The sequence below is a fragment of the Ailuropoda melanoleuca genome, chromosome 6 (genome assembly GCF_002007445.2).
Source record: "Ailuropoda melanoleuca isolate Jingjing chromosome 6, ASM200744v2, whole genome shotgun sequence".
Classification (NCBI taxonomy): domain Eukaryota; kingdom Metazoa; phylum Chordata; class Mammalia; order Carnivora; family Ursidae; genus Ailuropoda; species Ailuropoda melanoleuca.
Window position 1 is genome coordinate 12,454,835 of NC_048223.1, and position 23,487 is coordinate 12,478,321.

General features: G+C 38.5%; 1 protein-coding gene across 4 annotated transcripts in view; it reads right to left on the reverse strand.

Moving 5' to 3' along the window:
* The window catches only part of PPP2R3A (protein phosphatase 2 regulatory subunit B''alpha), a 227,112-nt gene that overhangs the window by 125,704 nt on the left and 77,921 nt on the right, over positions 1-23,487 (reverse strand). For all 4 annotated transcript variants that reach the window (XM_034661962.1, XM_034661961.1, XM_034661963.1 and 1 more), the window contains 3 exons: positions 16,800-17,066; positions 9,597-9,700; positions 2,615-2,717 (listed from right to left, as the gene is read on the reverse strand). In XM_034661962.1, coding sequence (XP_034517853.1) covers positions 2,615-2,717; positions 9,597-9,700; positions 16,800-17,066 — 474 coding nt within the window. The remainder of the gene's footprint in view (positions 1-2,614; positions 2,718-9,596; positions 9,701-16,799; positions 17,067-23,487) is intronic.

Sequence of the window (23,487 nt, forward strand, 5' to 3'; positions counted from 1 at the left end):
AAGGTAAGGGGTGGATAGAGAACTGGTATTAAAATCTAATGTTTTCAAACAGACATTTCATCAGAGATATATAGATGGCCAACAGACACATGAAAAGATGCTCAACATCATCAATCATCAGGGAAATGCAAAGTAAAACCTAAGTAAGATATTGTGTTATACGCAAGTAATGAATCATAGAACTTTACATCAAAAACTAGAGATGTACTGTATGGTGACTAACATAATAATAATTAAAAAAAAGGAATGAAATGAAAAGAGGTNATACGCAAGTAATGAATCATAGAACTTTACATCAAAAACTAGGGATGTACTGTATGGTGACTAACATAATAATAATTAAAAAAAAGGAATGAAATAAAAAGAGGTANGACTAACATAATAATAATTAAAAAAAAGGAATGAAATGAAAAGAGGTAAAAAAAAAAAAGATATCATCTCATACTGTCAGAATGGCTAAAAATGATAAGCAATAACAAGTGTTGCCGGGAACGTAGAGAAAGGGGAACCCTCATGCACTGTCGGTAAGAATGCAAACTGGGGCAGCCACTGTGGAAAACAACACAAAGCTTCCTCAAAAAGTTAAAAATAGAACTACCATATGATCCAGTAATTCCACTACCGGGTATTTACCCAAAGAACATGAAAACACTAATTTCAAAAAGATATATGCGTACCTGTTTATTGCATTATTTACAATAGCCAGATTATGGAAGCAGCCCCACTGTCCATCAATAGATGAATGGATAAAGAAGAGATGTGTGTGTGTGTGTGTGTGTATACACATATATATATACACACATACACACAATGGAATATTATTCAGCCATAAAAGAATGAAATCTTCCCATTTGGAACGACATAGATGGACCTAGAGGGTATATTGCTAAGTGAAATAAGTCAGTCACAGAAAGACAAATACCATATGATTTCACTCATGTGGAATTTTTTTAAAAAAGATTTATTTATTTATTTTGAGAGAGAGAGCGAGCGTGTGCGTAGTAGAGAGCATGGGGTGGGGGATGCAGAGGGAGAGAGAGAGAGATTCTCAAACAGACTTTGTGTTGAATGTGGAGCCCAAGTTGGGGCTCGATCCCACAACCCATGACCACGACCCAAGCTGAAACCAAGAGTTGGACGCTTAACCAGCTGTGCCACCCAGGCACCTCTCATATACGGAATTTAAGAAACAAAACAAATGAACAAAGAAAAAAAGAGACAAATAAAAGAGACTTAACTACAGAGAACAAACTGGTGGTTGCCAGAGGGGAGATAGGTGGGGGATGGGCGAAACAGAGAGGTTTAAGTCTCTGTACACCTGAAACTAATATCAAACTGTATGTTAACCGTACTGGAATTAAAATGAAAAAAATAAAAAATAAATAAAATCACACAGCTTACAACAACAACAAAAACCTAATGCTTTAGTAGCAATATAGTTCAAATACTGAATATCTGTGATTTGACAAAACATAAGTAGGAATATGTAATGTTGGATATTATTATGTATAATGATCCTAGTTAAATGTAAAGTACTCTTGAGTATTTTTTAAAGTACATTCTCATGAGTACTTTTTAAAGAGGAACAGTAACATGCAGCATATGAGTCTAAAGATAATCAGGGCCATCATGCAAGTTAAGACAAGCTCAAAAACTATGAATGCAAAATAAATCATAAACGAACACGGAAATTTGTTACTATAATTAAAAATCTATGTCATATTATATTAGACATAGGACAGTGGTAACCATAGGGTAGCAGTGACTGGGAGGAAGCATGAAGAGCTTTGTGGGTACTGGTGAGGTTTGTTTCTTGATCTGGGTGCTGGTTACACAGATGTGCTCACATTGTGAAAATTCACTGATTGGTGCGTACACTTTATGATTTGTGGTTTTTTGTGTGTATATGTTATATTTCAACAAGAAAATTAGCACAAAAAAATTGATGGTACCATGAATACAACAAAAACAAAGACAAAAAACTATGTCAATGTATTTTTCTGACTCTCTTTAGACATCCTCACTAACAAGTCAACAAGGATTTACTAAAACAACTAAAACAATGATGAGCATTCAACAGACATGAAAGGCAAAGCTTAGCTTCAAGAAATTTGTGATCTGCTTAGGAAAACCAAATATTTAGATGTGAAATTAAGAATATTAACAAGTAATGTATCGGGCTATAAAGACCGCTACAGTAAAAACAGATCCAATATTGGCATGTAACTGATTCTTACTGGAAGACCTAGACATAAATACTCCCCAAGCGGGTTCTTTCTGTGGAGATAGGTCAGCTAGGCCAAGTAGACCAAATGTTTAGTTTCAGAAAGTGTTTCGGTGTTTGCCGTGGTTGGGGAAGGGGGAGGCTGAGTGGCACCCCCTCCTCTGCTTCAGTGGGAGTAGCCCTGTTTTATCTGTTTTATACTATGGGTTCTGTGTTGATTTTCATTTAACAAAAGGCTTTTATTCTTAAAATGAGCTTGAAAACCACTCTTCCAGAAATCTGACTTCTAGATTTGTATATCTTGATTGACATACCTTACAGTAGAAAAAATTTTAAAAACCTCTGAAACTCTAAAAATAAAACCCATTTTTAGAAGGAAATGAAAATTACCTGAAGTAAAGGGATAAAATCCTCCTGTTCTAGAGAGTTGCAGCTGGGCTTTGCTAGAAGACAGATAAACTTGGAGGCATCATCATGATGGTCTTTCAACAACCTATAAAAGAGACAACTGCTTAGGAAGACAGCTACTGTGAACAAGGTCTACAATATCAATAGTTGGTAATTTCAGCCTGAACTGAAGGCCGTTTAGATCCAGAATCAAGTTCTCTCTTTTCAGTGATTTTTAATTTATTTTTTATTTATTTATTTTTTAAAAAGATTTTATTTATTTATTTGACAGAGATAGAGACAGCCAGCGAGAGAGGGAACACAAGCAGGGGGAGTAGGAGAGGAAGAAGCAGGCTCATAGTGGAGAAGCCTGATGTGGGGCTCGATCCCATAACGCTGGGATCACGCCCTGAGCCGAAGGCAGACGCGTAACCGCTGTGCCACCCAGGCGCCCCTTTTCAGTGATTTTTTAAAAAGGGAATTTTTCCATGCTCTTGATTTTGTCAAAGAGACACCTCCATAAAAGCTCAACAACAAAATCCTTCTGGGGCTGACACCACAGAGTCAACTGAACTAGTGCAGGTAAAAATACACTCGAGGGAGAATGCCCATTCAGGTTTAGCACAGGACATCCAAACCCAGAACTCCAGAGCTACCCACCAGCTAGCCAGGAGAGAATACATCAGGTGGACTACTATGCACCACATAAAACAAAAATGTCTGTTTGCCCAGCCTGGCAGACATATTCAGGGCCAACCAGATAGGGGGCTTTTGAAATTAGATTTTGAAGGACAAGGCTGAAAAAAAGAAATGTATGCCCTTTTAAGTCTTTAAGCTCCTTAATTCCTCATTACTGGACATTTCCACTTAGTAACTATACTCTGATAACAAAGTCAAAATATCAAAAACCAAATTTACAATCTTCCTTTCAAAGTCAGTCCTTTTCATGGACATCGATTTCTGCCCTATCCTGAGTCTCCCATTTTCTTGATTTTCTTCTTTAATCATGTATCGAATGCTAATTGTGTGCCACATATTTTGGCCTTGAAGATACCTGGGATGCAAAGAAAATAAGACACAGTTCTGTGCTCTATAAGGAGCTTACAGTCTAGTGAGAGTGCTACACTAATAAGATGATACTACTGTGTGACAGCCACGACAGAAATAATAAGCATGGGTGTCACTGAAGGCCACAGGAGGGCAGTGAGATTCCCTAAAAAGGGGCAGTAGGAAAGAAGGGTGCTGTGGGTCAAGAGGGTTGCACGTACAAATGCCTGGTATGAGAGTGCAGAGAACATTCTGGCACTTACAAATGCAGGGATGGTGAGAGAAGGGAACGTGAGCATGTAGGACTGGATCCTGGAGGTCCTTTTATGTTAGGTCAGGGAGCCTGGACTTTAGCCTACTCCACATAAAAATTTTAACTTGGACAGTGACAAGATCAGATGTGCTTTTCAGAAATATCAAGCAAAAATCCCATCAAGGGCCTGAGCATAGATAGTGGCAGTGGGATATGGAGAGAAAGGCGCAAATTTGGTTGAAATGAAAAGGACATGATAGTTGATAGGTGTGGAGGAGTGAAAGGAGGGAAAAGTCCATGATGACTCCTATGTTTCTAATTTGAATCTCTAAGTGCTGGGAAATCAAGATTAGAATTCAGGAGTCCTTAAGAATATTTCCTCAAAATGTTTTATTGAACCATTCCATCTTTTCTATTTCTAGTGTACCTTCAAGTCCGGGGTCTTATTACTTCATGCTGAGACTGACAGAAGGGAAAAGGGTCAAAACAGAGGTCAGTGTTCATCTAACCTTAAAACATAGACAATTCATTCTGAAACATCCTTTGATTATATAATTCCCCTTTTCAAAAATGTCCAGTAGCTCTACACCACTTATATAAGTCTAAATGCCTAAGTTGAGCATTTGAGGCCCTTGTAATTAGGTGGGAGTCTGCCTACCTACCTCTCTTACTACTTTGCTAAAGGAACTTCCACTCCAGGCAGCTGGCCTGATCCACTATTCTCGAAGTACGTCATGTGCATTCTTGCCTCTCTGCCATTTCTCATGCGATTCTACTCTCCTAGAATACCACCCCTTCCAACTTTGCTATCTGAATGCTGGCTATTCTTTAAGGTCCAGCTAATAAACCCACCTCTTCAAAAAGCCTTCTCTCAGAGCAAATTCTTTACTGATCTTTGTACCATTTATGTGTATTATATATACCACTGTACTGTTAGTTTTCTTTTATTTTTCTGGCACCTAAAGGGCAGACACAGTTATAAATAGGTCTTTTCTTCCTTAGCACCCAGCATAGTGATTTTCACACAGAAGATTCTCAAAAAATGTTTGTGATTTAACAGCTATATACTTAAACTGACTTTATTTGTGATTAAAGCTATAGTATAATTTGTGTATTAATTCTCCTTATCATTCTTCAGCATATTCAAGGCCCCTAGAATTAAATACATATACATTTCAGAAAAAGATTAATATGTAATAAGTGCTAGAAAATGGTTGGGATGATCAGAATAAAAAGGTGGTGAGATCTTTGGAAAGGAGCACTTTTATAAAGAAAGGAGGCACAGATGAGAGATACTCTGAGAAGAAAAAGGCAAATCAAGACTAGCTCTTTCCTATCAGAAGCATGAAAAAGAAAGAAAAGGTGAATTACGATTTTCAGCCAATGATAGTGGCTGGTGAACTCTATATGGAAGAGAAAAGGAGATAAATAAGACTTGTGAAAGCTGACGAAGGTAAACATAGTCATTCTAAACTGGTATCTTCCAGAGCTCTTAAAACAAAATATTGTTTTGTTAACAGACAAATGAAATGCTAACATTAAAATGTAAGAGAAAATAAAGCATAACGAAGCTGGAAAAATATTACTGACTGAGAGGAGCTCTGCCACAAAGCTAGTTATCTAGGAACTCGAAAAAGCTGTGGACCAACGTCTTTCCCCTAAAAATGTCCAGACTGCAAGAAAATAGATGTCTGAGTACAGACAGGAAACAGGCAATGGGGCAGGGTAAGGAGGGAGAGCAGAGGCAGGGAAACAAGAGTCTATTAAGAGGTTCACCCTCAAACCATTAGGAGGAGGGCTAGGAAGCCTCCACCCCATGAGCACTGGGATAGCAGGGAAAATACTTCTCATCATTCAGTGACTTTTACATTTGACTTTACTTTTCAAGATTATATAGAGCCTATTATTGGAGCAAGTCAGCTTGTGTATGTATATACCAGTATGTTTTAATTCTGTGTTTATCTGCCAGTTATTTTTTGTACTTGAAAGTTTAATGTACTATACTTGGGCCCAAGTCATTTTATCCAAAGAGTAAAATTTGTAAAAAAAAAAAAAAATGCAAAAATAAACACGTATCTTCTTCAAGGTCAGCATAACTCAAATCATCATGCTTAGCTGCTTAGTCTCCCCAAACAGTCATACTAGGGTCTCCCTTAAAGCCCCTTTGCTTTTATTTTATTTTTAAAAAGACTTATTTATTTAAGATAGAGATAGAGTGAGCGAGTGAGAGTGAATGGGGGCGGGGGCGGACAGGCAGAGGGAGAAGGAGGAGCACGCTCTCCACTGAGCAGAAAACCCTACGACACAGGGGCTTGATCCCAGGATGACCTGAGCAGAAGGCAGATGCTTAACGGACTGAGCCGCGCAGGTGCCCCATAAAGCACCCTTACTTTTAAAAGGGATTGTGAAAACCAAGAAACAGACTCTTAACTATAGAGAACAAACTGATGGTTACCAGGGGGGGTGGCAGTTGGAGGAGCCAATAGGTGATGGGGATTAAGGAGTGCACCTGTCTTGATGAGCACAAGGTGACATATGGAAGTGTTGAATCACGATATTGTACACCTGAAACTAATATTACAGTGTATGTTAACTAACTGGAATTTAAATAAAAACAAAACAAAACAAAACTAACCGGCATTTTAAGAGCACAGAAAGGAGCTCCCACTAGAGGGCGCTCCAACCACTTCAGTATGGGGCCATAAGCTAAAGGTTTAACATAGAGACATATACATACCAGTCACAGAAATTTTTTTCAAATGAGAAAAGACAGGAACAGTTGCCCATGCTATATGACTGCATAAGCAGTTTCATGTAGTTACCTAAAATGAAGACTTGTGCTTCATGTCTTTTTAAACCCTTTTGCCTTTTTGTAGAAATATCTTTTCCCTAGGGATAAAATTAAAATGATCCATCTCAATAAAAGAACACCAATGTTGTTTTGGCTGCTGCTGCTCTGCCCACCAACATAAATGTCCACCCTATGTCAGTGACTTACAGTCTTAAGACAAGACAAAAAACAAAAACAAAAACAAAACAAAACAAACAAACAAACAAAAAAAACCCAAAAAACAAAAACACTGGCTGTTACTCTAATATGCTGTTAACTGCGGCTAAATCAAGTTGGTTAGCAGTTTTCCTTTGCTATAGTCAGCCTCAGGCTCACAAACGTAGGGTCCTAGAATATTCAAAATAACTTAAAATATAAGTAGTTACAGTTCTTCTTTCTGGCTCTAATCTTTTATAGAATAGACTACTTTCTTTTTTTTTTTTAATCTCCCAGCTTGCTCAAAGTTTTCTCTTAAACAACTGTTAAGAATTCTAACTCATGGGGTGCCTGGGTGGCGCAGTGGTTAAGCGTCTGCCTTCGGCTCAGGGCGTAATCCCGGCGTTATGAGATCGAGCCCCACATCAGGCTCCTCTGCTATGAGCCTGCTTCTTCCTCTCCCACTCCCCCTGCTTGTGTTCCCTCTCTCACTGGCTGTCTCCATCTCTGTCGAATAAATAAATAAAATCTTAAAAAAATAAAATAAAATAAAATAAAATAAAATAAAATAAAATAAAATAAAATAAAATAAAGCTCTAAAAAAAAAAAAGAATTCTAACTCACTTCTTGCTGCTTTCGCAGACTGTTAGATGACCAACAATGCTGACCTCAATGGTAAAGACACTCTGACAAGAGCTGTGCAGTATCTCTATTCTTTCTACCCCTGGTTCATACTCCAGCTAAGGCCTTTTCATGGCCTGACACTTACCGGGTGAAAGAAGTTGGCTGAATGAAAGTTAGAACATGTACACATTTCAAGTTCTTGAATTCTGCTACTGTTACATGCCGATTTAATAATTAATAATAGATAATTGGACCACCCAGCTGAAGTCTTGACTTCACGGGTGGGAAAAGAGAATCCAAGCTGACTTCTTTACTGTTCAGGTCCTAGGCTCTATTTTCTTTCTGTAGGTTCTAGGCTGCCAGAAATACCAGTGATAAATACCCTAAGGGCAAATGCCAATTCTTTTGCTGGTTCATTCCTGTTAATTAGTGTTTATACTATTTCTAGCTTCTAAGGAATTCCCTTACTTTTAAGACTGCTTATTCACACTTTTTTTTTTTAAAGGCATTTTTTAGATTTTAACCAGCAGTTTTCTACTTGCTATAGGAGAGATGGAATGGTGATCACAGCACTGACTTTGAAGTGTCATCTAGATGGCGTAAGAGGAATGATTCTCCTAGGGTCCCTTTGATTCTTGGTATTCAGACAACTTAGAACTATTCCTTGTAACAAAATCACTAAAATTTACCTGGAAAACGTGAAGCATTTTAACTTTTAGCTTTGGTATATTTCTCTAAAATAAGTTCATTAACTGGTAAAAGTTCTGTATACTCCGATCAGTGTAGTTCTAATGTAATGCAGGAAGAACTTGGTGAACTCAACTTGCTGCTAGATTTTAAAAAATAAGAATAAATTTATTAATCACCAACTATGTTCTCAAGCATTATACTCCTAAGGGCTTTTAGGTGGCATGAAGGGATTAGAAGGAATCTGTATGCTGAATTCTGCTATTGTACGTTGATTTTAAATAATAATAATGATGATGACGATGATAACAGGTGAACAGCATTTCCCAACAGTTTACCAGGAAGGGTATTTAGTCCAAAAAAAGGTGAGGAGAACATACGTAAACAAGGCTGGTCAGTTGAAAGACGTAGGAGGGGCAAGCTGTGACATTCTCTTAAAATGTATAAATATATCAAGAAATAACTTATAAAGAAGAAAGGGAGAAAAAAAAGAAATTCAAAAAAACTCATAGGAGGTGAAACACATGGAGGGGATTAAGAGTACACTTGGGGGTGCCTGGGTGGCTAAGTTGTTTAAGTGGTTAAGCGTCTGCCTTTGGCTCAGGTCATGATCTGGGTCCCGGGATGGAGCCCCGAGTTGGTTCCCTGCTCAGTGGGAAGTCTGTTTTTCCTTCTCTCTCTGCCCCTTGGTCCCCCTCCAATCTTCCACTGATTCTCCTTTCGCTCTCTCAAATAAATAAATAAATAAAAATCTTTTTTAAAAAAGAGTACACTTATGATGAGCACTAAATGATGTATAAAATTGTTGAATCACTATGTTGCACACCTGAAACTCATATAATATTGTATGTTAATTATACTGGAATTTTAAAAAAGGGCTGGGTGGGGACGCTTTGTCAGGATGTACGTATTTCTTTGTTTCTTAACTGGAGCTTTCAAAAAGTAATGATTAAAATCTACTTGAGTTCAATTATTTTTAATAAATCAACTAGATATAATTTTAATGTGGATCATGAGGATGGAAGCTGTATTTCTCACATGACACATGTGGTCTGCTCCCTTAAAGGAGAGTCTTTACTTTTATGTCACTGTTACCAGAGTCAAATCCTAAGACCCAAATTTAACGAGCAAAACTAAGAAACTGTCAAAGAGTTATTACTAAAAAGTATCTCTGAAGATCTCTTTTACTGATTAGAGTCTTATAAGATAAAGACTATGGAAAAAATTTGTGTGTGGTTATAGAGAGCTAGGAACCACTGAATTTTACTTGTTGAAATAAAGGGTAAAGGGAAATTAATAAATGAGTAAAATAAGCGACCTATATAAGGCACGTTGTGAGAACTAGACAAATCTTTGCCTAGCCCCGGAGTGATTGCTCATATACTTACTTTCTCCACATGGCAATGAATGACTGTGCTGACACAAATCCTGTCCTCTCTCCCCCAGCAGCCCTGAACATGGGGGCTTTCCAATAGAGAGGACAGCCACAGAGCTGCAAATAAAACACAAATACAGTGTAAGCCAAGGGGTGGTGAAAAGGTGACAGAGCCAAACAATGGGCCCTTGTGGCTTTTACCCTTTGTGCCACAGTGGACAGAGGGTCCTTGAGGGAGCAAAATTGGGGCAGAGACAAATATACAAGCTATAGTAGATTCAGAGAAAGACAGAACAAGAGTATTACATGTTTAATGAAGGAAAGGGAAATCCATTTACCTTTTTTCCAAGTTCATTTACAGTGATGTGTCTTTCCCTTTACTGATAGTTAAAGCAACCAGTCTCCCTTCCTACCACCCTCACATATTTTCTACCTTCTAAAAAGAAGAATGACTGAATGTCATGGTCGTATATGTCCTTCCTTCCTACTGCATAAAAATACAGCCACATTTATTACTTGGTCACTTGGTGTGATTGCACTCTCACCCATCTCTCTCTTCTTTGCCTCTTGTTATTAAGCCCCAGGGTCAGGAAGAACCAGAAAAGCCTAGATTGTTCAAGAAAATAGCTATCTACTTAAATGGTTACAATGCAGGTATAAGATTAAAAGATAAAAATCAAAATGCTACCATTTATTTATACATTAGAAACTACCACAAATGGCTACAAATTATAAAAGCCTTAGGAGGAATTGGGCATGAATATAAAACTACAATATACAACTACAATACTCTAAAAGGTGTTTTTTTCAATAAAAAGCTCTTTCTTCCAATTAATTATACTCTCACAACAAAGAGTTCTTACCAAATTTATCTGCTTTTTTCCTAGAGAGGAAATTCTTTCAAGTAATAATCGTATCTGAATAATAGCAGAGAAATAGTCTCCACATGTTCCCAATTTTGTACATGCATGTAAAACATATTCCTAAATTTGGAACCCTTCGAAGAATCGTATCTTGTTATCAAATAGATAGTCTTATTATTCATATTAGACACAGGATCTGTTGAGCCGTCATCATGCTACAAAGGGAAGCTTTTCCTTTGGAGGCTGACTAGATGTGAATCCGTATTAGGTTCTGGTGAAGCCGCTCCCGGTGTGATGCCTCAGTGCCTGGGGAATCCCCACAGAACCATGAGGAATACCTGGTCTGACGTTATGAGTCTGAGTTATGCTGAGAGAACACCCAAAAGCTGCTGGATTCACGTCGGAGATGAGGATATGGAAGGTGAGATTCGAGCCAGGGGAGCTAAGTACAGGGCAGAAATAATAGCTGCTTCTGCTGGGGCCACAAAAGCACGCTCTGCAAACAGGGTGGAACTTCAGATTTCTTAAGTCCAGAGGTCAAATACCTCCACTGAAGTCAAGAATGAGGGAAAGGTGTTGCTTAGCAACCAAATGGATTTTGTTTATTGTGTAAATTATGATTGCCAAAGTACAAAGCTCACACTTAATATACTTTGGGTGGTAAACTGTCAAATCCACTTTCCAATCCCAATCCTCCCTTTCATGCAGAATGGTAGTCTGACAAGAAAATGCTCTTAGATGTGACAGGCAACTGGCAACTGCTAGGAAAGCTTGAGAGAATAGTTTGTATTGTAGAGGTGGGAGTACAGAGCCCCAAACAGAGAAAGTAAGTACTGGGAGAGACTGGAACTGGCTTGCCATGGTGCTTGCCAAAGTCCCACCATTATAGTCACTCATAGATTTTCCAGAATTGGAAGGACTCAGGAATCTTCTAGCTCAACCTTGGGAAGCGGTCGCCAGCCTCAGCTGAAACACTACCAGGGACTGTGTGCTTAGCACATCCTGTGGGGCTACTTCCACTATTAAACAACTTTCATTCCCTTGGACTATATAGTCTTTTCTCTAGAAGATTCCTGTTAAAATGCATACACATCAGCTCCTAAGGAGTAGTAAGTTGGTGAGAGACCGACACATACATTTATTATGACTCAAAGGCAAAATCCTAAGAGATAAGGTACAGAATGGATAGGTTTTAAAATAGATTGGGGGGCGCCTCGGAGGTACAATTAAGCACCTAAATCTTGCTTTTGGCTCAGGTCATGATCTCAGGGTAGTGAGACTGAACCCTGCATCAGGCTCTGCGCTCAGCGTGGAGTCTGCTTAACACTGTCTCGCTGTCTCCTTCTGCCCTTCCCCCCCCACCTCAAAAAATAAATCTTTAAAAAAATAAAATAGATTGGAAAGGGCTGGCCTATTTTTCTCATAGCGGGGTACCCTAAATAGCCACATGTTAGGCAGCATGAAGGTAATAGCCCTTGGAGAAAATGCCAAAGGAAAAAAATGCAATGCAGACATTACACTTTGGCTATTTAAAAAAATGTGTGGCTGGCTGTATCTGCTTAAAAACGAAGAATTAAGATAAAGGGTGTCAGGAGATCAATAAGAACTAAAAAAGTAAGTGATATTAACCTGGGGGCAATTGAATAGATACTTTAATAACAGAGGAGAGAACAAGACAGCATCAAGACTTTTTACAAAGGAAAAGAATGGAAGACAAGTGGGGATATGGAGGGAGCTACAGAAAATGGGTTTAGGAAACTCGGAGGAGGAGGCAAAAGTCAGTCTAAGGTAATCAAAATTGCTGGAGCAAGGAAAATCTAACACCTATAATTTGACCTAACAATGGCCCAACAACATAAAGAATTGAAAGCAAGGTTATCAGTAGCAGATGATTACCCAATATCTGCAGTGTTCTTTAATGTTTTAAAATGTCTTATGCCTGTTATTTCATTTTATCATCACATAATCCCCAAGCAGAAGAGGGCAGGTATTTTCAGCCCATTCTACAGATGAAGAAATAAAGGTACAGAGAAACTGCCTTACAGGACACAGGCATGATAGGTCAAGGCAGTGCTACCTCAGCCAGAAGACAGAGGCTGATCGTCTCTGTACCGTTCAGAAGACACTTTCCCTCTTCTTCCTCACCTTTCTGCTACAGGCTAAAACTCCATGGTGAGTCTTCTGGCCCTGAAGACAAACACTTTTCTTACTGTTCCTCAGTGTATGCTCCTACACTGATTTTCTCTTAGATTCATCCTCTATATTAATTTCTTCTCCGTCATCACTTAAAGCTATGGGGAAAAGTACATGCTACACAAAGAATTTAATCAGAAATGGGTATTAATCTCTCCAGGGCTGTTTGAGGTCAAAGATGAATGAGCTAAGTTTCAGCAACAGATGCAGATTTCATAAACGCAGCGTTTTCTTTGCACTTCAAAAAACAGACCCCAGTCTCTACAGCTACACTGAATTGTCACTAAGAGTAGACTGCAAACTCAAGCTGGCCTTCCAAACAGCTTTATAGACTACAAGAATTCAGAGAAATGTTCATTTATTGCTCCAACCACTTCTCCCTTCATTGTCAAAGGCTGTCTTTCTTCTCCTTTATCTACAACCAACTTGTCATGAGAACACAAGCACATGAAGTGCAAATGCTACAGGCACAGAGTTCACTCTGTGGCAGAGAAGACCAATGTGCACAGTAAAAAATAACTGAAAATAGGATTGCTTAGTGAGTGTTAATAGACAGCTACAGCCAAGTAAAAGCTGGATTAAATGGGGATTAGCTAAATGCAAGAAATGATGACATAAATCTGTTGAATGCTAGAGGACCACTGAACCATGGAGCAGGGCAGGGCTATCATGTGACAGGGGCAGAAGGGCCACAGCAGGAGGGTGGAGACAAGCCTGTGGAAAGGCAGAGGAGAATAGGATCCTCAGTCAGAAGTTGGAAATATTCAGAGGAGGAGGGCTGACCTACAGGACTTGTATTCCAAACAAAATAAGCTGTAGGTCTCTGACAGTGAGGCACGAATTGCTTGGATTGGCTCTCCAGATGTGGTGTGCCCAGCACAGCACTAGGAACTATTATGTCCCTTAATCTGGACTGTTTCTCCTTGTCTGCCTGCCTGAAGCAGTCCATGAAACTGCCTGTTTCTCTCACACAGACTGTTGGCATGTTAGAAATAACCCTGTTTGGCATTTATGCAGTTAACATGTTCTCTCTAAATGAAGATTTCATTCAGCCTTACTAAATTCTGTCTCGGATTTAGATTCATAGTTCCACCCCATTCAGATAATTTACCATCTTGGCTCATACAGTTGCCATCTCTCAAAGTTTTGGGTAAGAAAACGCTAGTGCCCTGAAAGAACCTGTAATTTATTTGGGTGGATACTGATTGGAAGTTAGCTAAAGGTATGTTAGCATATGTTCAGGGGAGAAAACATATGGTAGAAACAGCACAACACCAGAGTTAGAGGACCAGTCTCCTGACATGTGCTAGTTCTGTGACTTCAGGTTAAGTACTTACAGACCTTCAGTTCCTTAAGTCTAAAATAGAGAGGAAATAGGTGAGCTCTTATTTCTGCAATGAGAGTTTACTTTTCATGAGAAATATCTAAGGGATCAACAAGCAAGTTCTAAGATGGGGGAGGGGTGAAGAAGGTGGGAATAAAAAAAGAATTCCTTTTCATTCCCCTTAAACTCAATCTAATTTACAAATGAACTATTGGGACTTCATCAGGATAAAAAGCTTTTGCACAGCAAAGGGAAGTTCGACAAAATCAAAAGAAACAGACAGAATGGGGGAAGATATTTGCAAATGACATATCAGACAAAGGGCTCGTATCCAAAATCTAAAAGAGCTTACCAAACTCAACACCCAAAGAACAAATAATCCAATCAAGAAATGGGAAGAAGACATGAACAGACAGTTCTCCAAAGAAGACATCCAAATGGCCAACAGACACATGAAAAAATATTCAGCATCACTCAGCATCAGGGAAATACAAATCAAAACCACAATGAGATACCACCTCCTTCCTGCCAGTCAGAATGGCCCAAATTAACAAGTCAGGAAACAACAGATATTTGTAAGGATGCGGAGAAAGGGGAACCCTCCCACACTCTAGATGGGAATGCAAGCTGGTGCAGCTGCTCTGGAAAACAATATGGAGGTTCTTCAAAAAGTTGAAAATAGAGCTACCCTACAACCCAACAATTGTACTACTGGGTATTTACCCCAAAGATACAAATGTAGTGATCTAAAGGGGCACCTGCACCCCAATGATTATAGCAGCAATGTCCACAGTAGCCAAAATATGGGAAGAGACCAGATGTCCACCGACAGATAAATGGATAAAGACGACGTGATACACACACACACGCACACGCACACACACACACACACACACGGAATACTACTCAGTCATCAAAAATTGCAATCTTGCCATTTGCAATGACATGGATGGAACTAGAGGGTATTACGCTAAGTGAAATACACCAATCAGAGAAAGACAACTATCACATGATCTCATTTATGTGGAATTTAAGAAACAAAACAGAGGATCATAGGGGAAGAGAGGAAAAAAATAAAACAAGATGAAATCAGAGAGGGAGACAAACCATAAGAGACTCTTAATCATAGGAAACAAACTGAGGGTTGCTGGAGGGGAGGGAGGTGGGGGGATGGACATTAAGGAGGGCACATGATGTAATGAGCACTGGGTATTATACAAGAGTGATGTATCAAAAATCAATAATATATGTTCATTAATGGAATTTAAATTTAAAAAAATGAAAAAAAGAAAAATAAAAAAGAAAATAGTGAATAATTTTCATTTTCATAGTGAATAAGAAGAATCTATCTGCTTTTACTTTTTCTAATCATGGTATTTTGCTTAACACAATGTGCTCAATAATTTGATTAAAGAGAAGAATGGGAAACAAAAAAAAAACCAAAAACCCCCAGCGGCAACAAATCTTCTGAATGCAGGTAGAGAAGAGGGCAGGGCATGATTGGAGTGGGGATTCAGGGACTTCTTCAAAGACACAATGGAAGGTATGTCTGAAAGGATGGGTGAAGTGGGGGTTGGCAGGAGTGGAAGTCCATTTTGGAAGGGAGAACTGGGAGAGCCCAAATGCAGAGGCGATCCTGTGGGAGAGCAAATAGTTCAGGCTTATGCAGGGAACAGCAGTTTGGGTTTTATCCTCAAGTCAGTAGTGTCCAAATTTTAAAATATTATTCCTGAGGGACGCCTGGGTGGCTCTGTTGGTTAAGTGTCTGCCTTTGGCTCAGGTCAGGATCTCAGGGTCCTGTGAATTAAGGCTGGTGTTGGGCTCCTTGCTCAGTGGGGAGCCTGCTTCTCCCTCTGCCTGCTCTGCCTACTGCTCCCCTGCCCCTGCTTGTGCTCTCTCTCTCTGAGAAATAAATAAAATCTTTAAAAAAATAAAATATTATTCCTGAAAGCAGGGGAACTGTGAAAGTGCGCACAGGGTCTCAGGAGCTTCCACTTGGTCTCCTACCTGCCCACATGCAACCCTTAGTCTGCTAAACCCCTCTGCCACTTGAAGTTCAGCCTGAACCACTGCTAAATACTGAGATATGATCTGACTCTTCAATTTACACACATGATAAAAATAAAACCCAAACAAAACAAAGGAAGGTCCTGCTATAGATGGTGAGCTGGGGAATGGCATGATCCAATACAATCTGATGCTCATGCTCAGTATTTATTGTTCTAGGAGGAGACTGGAGATGTAGCATCCAGTTACTGAAGATGTTCAGTTAGTAGTCCTGGCATGAAAGGCTAAGATCCTAAATTAGAAGCAGTTGGGTATATTGGAAAGTATCAAAGACTTGGTTCCTAGAGGCAAATCCATTTATTTCTGAGTAGAATTAGTGTTGAGCTGGCCTAATGGTTCCTTGTCTGGCTTCAAGGCAGAGTTACGATCAATGGGTGAGAACAAAAAAAGACATTCATATTCAATACAAGGGAAATTTTTCTAACAAGTGAGGCTATTTAATAATGGAACAGGTTGGTTGGCAAGATGGTGAGCTTCCTGTCACTGAAAGCATTCAAGCAGAGAATGAATTTATGTGCTGATGATGTCATGGATGAAATTCCTATATTAAATGGGAGGATGGACTGGAAGAACACTAAGGGTTTATTCAAACTTATGAGTTCCATGAAATGGGACCACAGATGATGTAAAGGAATCAAATAAATTTTTTCAACAAGGGAAAAAACCTAGCCATGCTTAAAAACAGAGAGCAAAGAGGCAGTGATGAGAGAGAGAGAGATTGGGATTGTTAGAGAAAGAGAGATTATACACCATTTAGTAGTTATATTACCTTTGCAATTTTTCCCATTTCATAGATGTCTGCTTTCTGATCTTCAATATCCATGAAAGCAGTTTCAATTTTGCTTAAAGTCTGTTCATGGTTACTGCAGGCATCAGGGAGTCCTTCAGGAAAGTAGAACTGTGGAATGTTTACGGACAATGGTGCATTCACAACATTATTCACATGAGGAACAGGGGAGAGAGGTCGGGGACTACTTGGAAAGGTGGCTGTAGGTGGAAGTGGTGTTCCAGGTTTCTTTTCTGGTTTATTTTGAATCTGGAAGGAAAATATGATTATGAGACACAAAAATTCTGAACAGCATATATTTCTTCAAAGTCCTCACCAGTAATAAAAAGAGAGACAGAGATCAAGAGCTCAATCTGCTCTTCAGGGTTATAAGTTTGCTTCTAGGGAATGCCTATCCATAAAAAATAAATACATTAATTGTCAATACCCGAGTTTACACAAATTTATGCTTTAAAGATCCTACAGTACATCTTTCCATCAATGATGAGCCAGATATTTAAGAGCAATGTCAGCTGACATATTAAGGATCTTCAAGTGTATTCTTAGTCTGTTGGAATTGGATTAGTAAATTCTTTCTGAAGACTATTCATCTTTCTGCACACTTCTACCTCTACTTCAACAGGCACGTAGAATAAGTTCTTTTAAAATGCATAAATCTAAAATATATTGGGGGGGGTGTCCTTTCACCTTCTTCTCTCTAGTTTGACTTTGTCTAGGTAAAATCACTGTCAGTCCCTGATGCAGAGAAAGTCTTTGTTAAGAAAATTAAAGCATTTTAGGGGTGCCTGGGTGGCACAGCGGTTAAGCGTCTGCCTTTGGCTCAGGGCGTGATCCCGGTGTTATGGGATCGAGCCCCACATCAGGCTCCTCCGCTGGAGGCCTGCTTCTTCCTCTCCCACTCCCCCTGCTTGTGTTCCCTCTCTCGCTGGCTGTCTATCTCTGTCGAATAAATAAATAAAATCTTTAAAAAAAAAAAGAAAAAGAAAATTAAAGCATTTTAGTTTTGGAATGTCTTCTACCAGGTTGATGCCCTAGAGGCATGCCATTTTTTTCTATGATACACATTTCTCTCATTTAACTCATTTTCTCTGTTAACTCTACACTCCAGTAATAGGCAAGGATTGTGGTTACTAATTTCATCACAGCCAAACTGCCTTCAGAGTTTAACTCATTTACAGTTTATATCATTCCTTTTCCCAAAAAGGATTTGATGTGGTATGCCATAAAGAGACATAAGAAAGGACAGCATATGGCGGGGGGCAATGAGGAGATTAAGATTATCCATGATTTAGGGAAAGGAGAGGGAGGTACACTAACATTCAGGTAGAAGTCTACTTTACCAATGAAAACTATATTTAGTCCTGAGATTCCTAGCAGAAAAAGTAAAAAGGATTCTATGAAGATTTTCAAATTAACTATCAAGGCTCATGAGCATGGCACTGTGTTAGATACTACATAAAGTATGAAAGAGGGACATGACTGTTGATCACCATGAACAGAAAATATTACTCAAATGTTCATTTTCCTTAAATTATCCTAATGCCATTCCTAAAGTTTGAACAATGATTTATCTCTAAGTAGTAGACCTGAATATCATATTTCCTTTTGACATATGGGCTCATAACAGACCTTTAAACTCAGGACAAAAATCTTGGTTGCCCTTGAAAAGCATGAGTATTACAGGAAGATAAGCTTCATACACATAAATATGTGATGAATATGATTTAATCTTCTTTTGTCACACATGACCCATTTCTCAGGTTAATACCTGACACTAATACATAGAGTCTGCTCATATATTAATACTACTGGGGATATAAAGGACAGTTGGTCATACCAAGATTTTGCTGCATTATCAGGATGTCACCCCTAAAAAGTAACAGTCAAGGAAAACATGGCACAGAGAGAAGTGAGGCTAATGAAATATGAAAAACTTAAAACAGTGATGGCTTACTAGCTCTGTGACCTCAGGAAAGTTACTTAAACTTTTAGAATTCAGTAAAAAAACAGACTATAACTCCTACTTCTTAGAAGGTTGTTGTGAAGATTGAAGGAAATTACAGGATGTAACTAACATAGGTAAAAGGTTCAGAACAGTGCTAGGCACAGATATGTCCTTATTTAAGAAAATGAGCCACAAGGCCAAAGGGTGAGGTTCTCAAAAGGTCAAACATAATTTGGCATGGTCCTTCAGATTCAACAAGAAATAAAATAATCATTCACATTTGTAAAACAATTTAAAGTTTACAAACCACTTTTGATTTAACAAATTGATAATCTGTACGTAAACATTTCTGTTTTAATGCTAAGCTGTAAATATTATTACAGAGGCCCATGAGTCAATAACAGTAGAACTTGTTCCTAAACTTCTTCAAGAAGGCCTATAATTCTTCAGGGGCTTTAACGTTTATATATAAATAGGTCATTTATATTAGAGTCATCCCCTTTCTATTATTCTATGCTGAAACAGGTCGTGAGACTACAAGTAAGCAATCATGAAAATCCTTTTTTTGTTTCCCCAAAATGTTTTCCATGGTGTGACATCCAGGCAGTTATAACCATAGGATTAAGACCACTGGTGCCAGTGGGGATGAAACCCAATAGTCCAGTGAACACACACTAGTGGAAAAGATTTAGAGCAAGGCCTTCTCTGTTAACTCTACACTTTTGCTTTGACAGAAATAAGTAACAACTGAGAACAAACCCTGGCTATCTGTCAAAGTTTTTATTTAAATGGGTATTCAATTATATAATCTACTTCGCTTTCCTTAGTGTACTTCTTAACATTAAGCAATTCACTGATAGGCAAGTATTTATCAATTCATTGGTTAATCCCATATTTAACAAAATTGGTGTTAATATTTAAAAGGGAAAAGAAAAAGAATGCATTTATTTTGCACTTTTACGTGTTATCAATTTACTTTCCACTGAATTCAACAGAAGACACATAATTTAAAGTAGTTTAATAAAACTGGCCCTTTATAAATACTATAGAATAACACAGTTATATAAAATTTGGCAGATTTACCAGCAAGTTCAGCATCTGCTCAATCTGAATAAAACTGTTTCATTCGAATTTAGAAAAAGCATTAAAATAGAACTAGCTGGGGAAAGTGTCTCAATTCTCCATTCAGTTTTAGTCTATAAACACAGTATCATTTAGTATCCTTACACTATTATGTCACTGTAGCATTTCCAGTATTTGAGCATTTTTGACCTGTTTTTTTTAAAAAGTAATTTCACATGGTTCACTTAATCTGAAATTACTCTGGGTCAGAATAACCATGAAACTACGGTTTCTTGCTGGATTCTGGGCGGCCATCATTTGTATGACCCTTGATTTGTATTGTATTCAAGGTGAGGCAAATTGTTTGGTAAAACACTGGCCCTACAGTATAAGCAAGTAAGCATGGATTCTGCAAAGTTGTCATCACAGGCAGAAATGACTCCATATCACATCTTGCTGAGGGAGGACATTCTTTCACAACCCAGAAATTAATTGCCATTCTTTGTTACCTACATACATTATATCACACCTACACAACTGTCTACATATATAATTAGTTCTTCTTTCAAAAAAAGATTACCAGGACTGACACTTTAAAAACAATTTATTACAGATGTATGTATGTTAATACAAACATAGTCTACTGATTCAAAGTGCAAACAAGGCTTTTAACACAGAAATTCTAGTTTCTCAAAGATACTTCTATTAAAATTTATAAATTGTATATTTGTTGAGGTGTATTTATTGTCTCTAAAACTGGATTTCCTCTCTACAAGAGAAAAATCTGAGTACTGTACTTCAGGTCCAGAAGGTCTATTTTTAAACCTGTTGGAATCTCTCTACAAATAGCTTTCTGCAAATAGCTGAATAGAGGACACAGATTAATTCCTTGATCTAATATCAAGTGAGCTGTAAAATTATTTGTAAGTTAGTTCACTGGGTGGTTTTATTAGTAATAAAAATATTTTAAAAGAAACACCCAAGTTCCAAACCTGTGTCTGCTGAAATGACTTCAGCCGCTTCTTAAACCGTGACGGGAGAACAAAATCACAGCCCCTTGCCAGGAAAGCTAACTCTCCCCTTAAATCCGGGTCCCTTCGTAGAGATGTTTCCTTGATCATCATCTTTGAAAAGTGGATGTTTACTTAGCCACTGTCCAGCACACTTCTGAAGATGGTCAGATTTAAAAAGTTGTCAATCCCAGGTAGAAAGGTATTTTCTTCTTATCTCCAAAAGCAATTAAGTTCAAGCATTGTGCTCTCCCAGTCTCCAGGGACCACAATCCATGCTTGTACTGACATGCAACTGGTTCCCAAATATAGCCAATGGTTCCCAATACCTGCTCATAATTTTCAAGTTAGAAACACGCCTGCAATGGGCCTGTTGCTCCTTCTAGATAGCTTTATGTCAAATTGACCTGCACATGTTGAGAATACAGAGCCTTCTGGGAAAGGAAGTACCCACTACTCTAGCACCAAAGTTAGAAACATTACAGCTGGACCTAAAAATAGCAACTTCTCAGATAATGCTAACTTCTTAAACTCAGAGTATGTGAGGTGCCAATCCACATAAATCAGTTTCGCCTCAAACTATTAGAAAAAGAACATGTAGAGCATTTTTGGTTTTGCTATTTACTATTTTATGAAAAAAGAACAAGCTACACTTCAAATTTGAATCTATCATTTTAAGAATAGTTTTTTAATTTCTTATTTGAAGGAAAGCAAATATACAAACCCCTCTAGATATATCCAGTTAAAATATGGCGAAAAACTTTGATCCTCAAATGGTAATACAGAAAGAGATCTGTTGGTCTTCTATTTTAAAATCAAATCCCTTTTTTTGGCCTGTGTGCAGAAGACTATCTTAGTTATTCAACATACTTTGTTGAAGTGATTCTGGATTTGGGGACATTTGAAAATTTATTTTCAAAGTGTGGATTAAGAAAGTGGAGGGGCGCCTGGGTGGCACAGCGGTTAAGCGCCTGCCTTCGGCTCAGGGCGTGATCCTGGCGTTATGGGCTTGAGCCCCACATCAGGCTCTTCCTCTGGGAGCCTGCTTCTTCCTCTCCCACTCCCCCTGCTGTGTTCCCTCTCTCGTTGGCTGTCTCTATCTCTGTCGAATAAATAAATAAAATCTTTAAAAAAAAAAAAAAGAAAGTGGAACAGTTGGGGGCACCTGGATGGTTCAGTTGGTTGGGTGTCTGACTCTTGATTTCAGCTCAGGTCATGATCTCAGGGTCACGGGGTCAAGGGTTCCTTGCCCAGTACAAGTCTGCTTAAGATTCTCTCTCCCTCTCTTTCTGCGCCCCCCCCCACTCACACGCTCTCTTTCTCTCTCAAAACAAATAAATAATTTTAAGATTTTATTTATTTATTTGACAGAGAGACAGCCAGCGAGACAGGGAACACAAGCAGGGGGAGTGGGAGAGGAAGAAGCAGGCTCCTAGTGGAGAAGCCTGATGTGGGGCTCGATCCCACAATGCTGGGATCACACCCTGAGCCGAAGGCAGGCGCTTAACGACTGTGCCACCCAGGCGCCCATCAAATAAATAAAATCTTAAAAAAAAAAAAAGTGGAACAATTGAATGCCATAAGAAAGCAGCTTTTAGATACATGTGAATGAAATCTGGCTACAGTAAAGGTACAAAAGACGAGCAAATAGCAATGACATGATATGTCTTGAATTTGTGAGACTTTCTTCTTTAAGGAGCTTTAAATAAATCATCTCAGATTTAAAAAATATTCTATTGTTTTATTATATACTAAACATCTGCCTCATGTAGTCATTTACAAATAAAACTTCAAACATCCTCTTCAATCTTTATTTTCGATCACATTATTCAATCAATATTTATTTTCCATTTCTAGAAAATATAAACCAAACATCATTACCAAATAAACCCCCAAACCAAAAATAGCTCACAACTCTCTTTTACTGAACTTTTGTCCAATTTAGTGGGAATTCAATTCTTCGGGTTTCTATTGTTTCCTACAACTTTTTTTTTTTTTTTAAGATTTTATTTATTTGTCAGAGAGAGAGAGCGCGTGCGCGCGAGCCAGCACCCACAAGAAGTGGGAGTGGCAGGCAGAGGGAGAACCAGGCTCCCTGCTGAGCAAGGAGCCCGATGCAGGACTCAATCCCAGGACCCTGGGATCATGACCTGAGCTGAAGACAGATACTTAACCAACTGAGCCACCCAGGCACCCCAACTTATCTTTTTTTTTATTGATTTCTTTTCAAGATATTCTGACAATACTTCATAATGTGTACATTGGGCTTATATGTCTAAACCTATGGTTTTTAAATTTTTTTTAAGCTGTGGAATTCTCCACTCACAAAATCTTACATGAAAGCTTTCAATATACAGTATGGTTAACAGAAGATTACGACTGAAACCACTGGTCTAATACTTTAACTTGGGCTCTTCTGTTTCCCCCCAATTTCCTCTCACTGGACTTATATGTTAACTCTGAGCTCTAGCTTTCCCTGCTTATTTCCCTACACTCTTGCCTAGAAAAATCTTTTCCTTGCCTAGAATAACATTTACCTCCAAATGAAAACATCAAAAAAGTCTGTTATGAATGGCATTAGCTCTTAGGCTTATGACTTAATGCTTTTTCAATTAAACTACATCTTAAATTGTATTCCCCCTGTTCTTCCCAA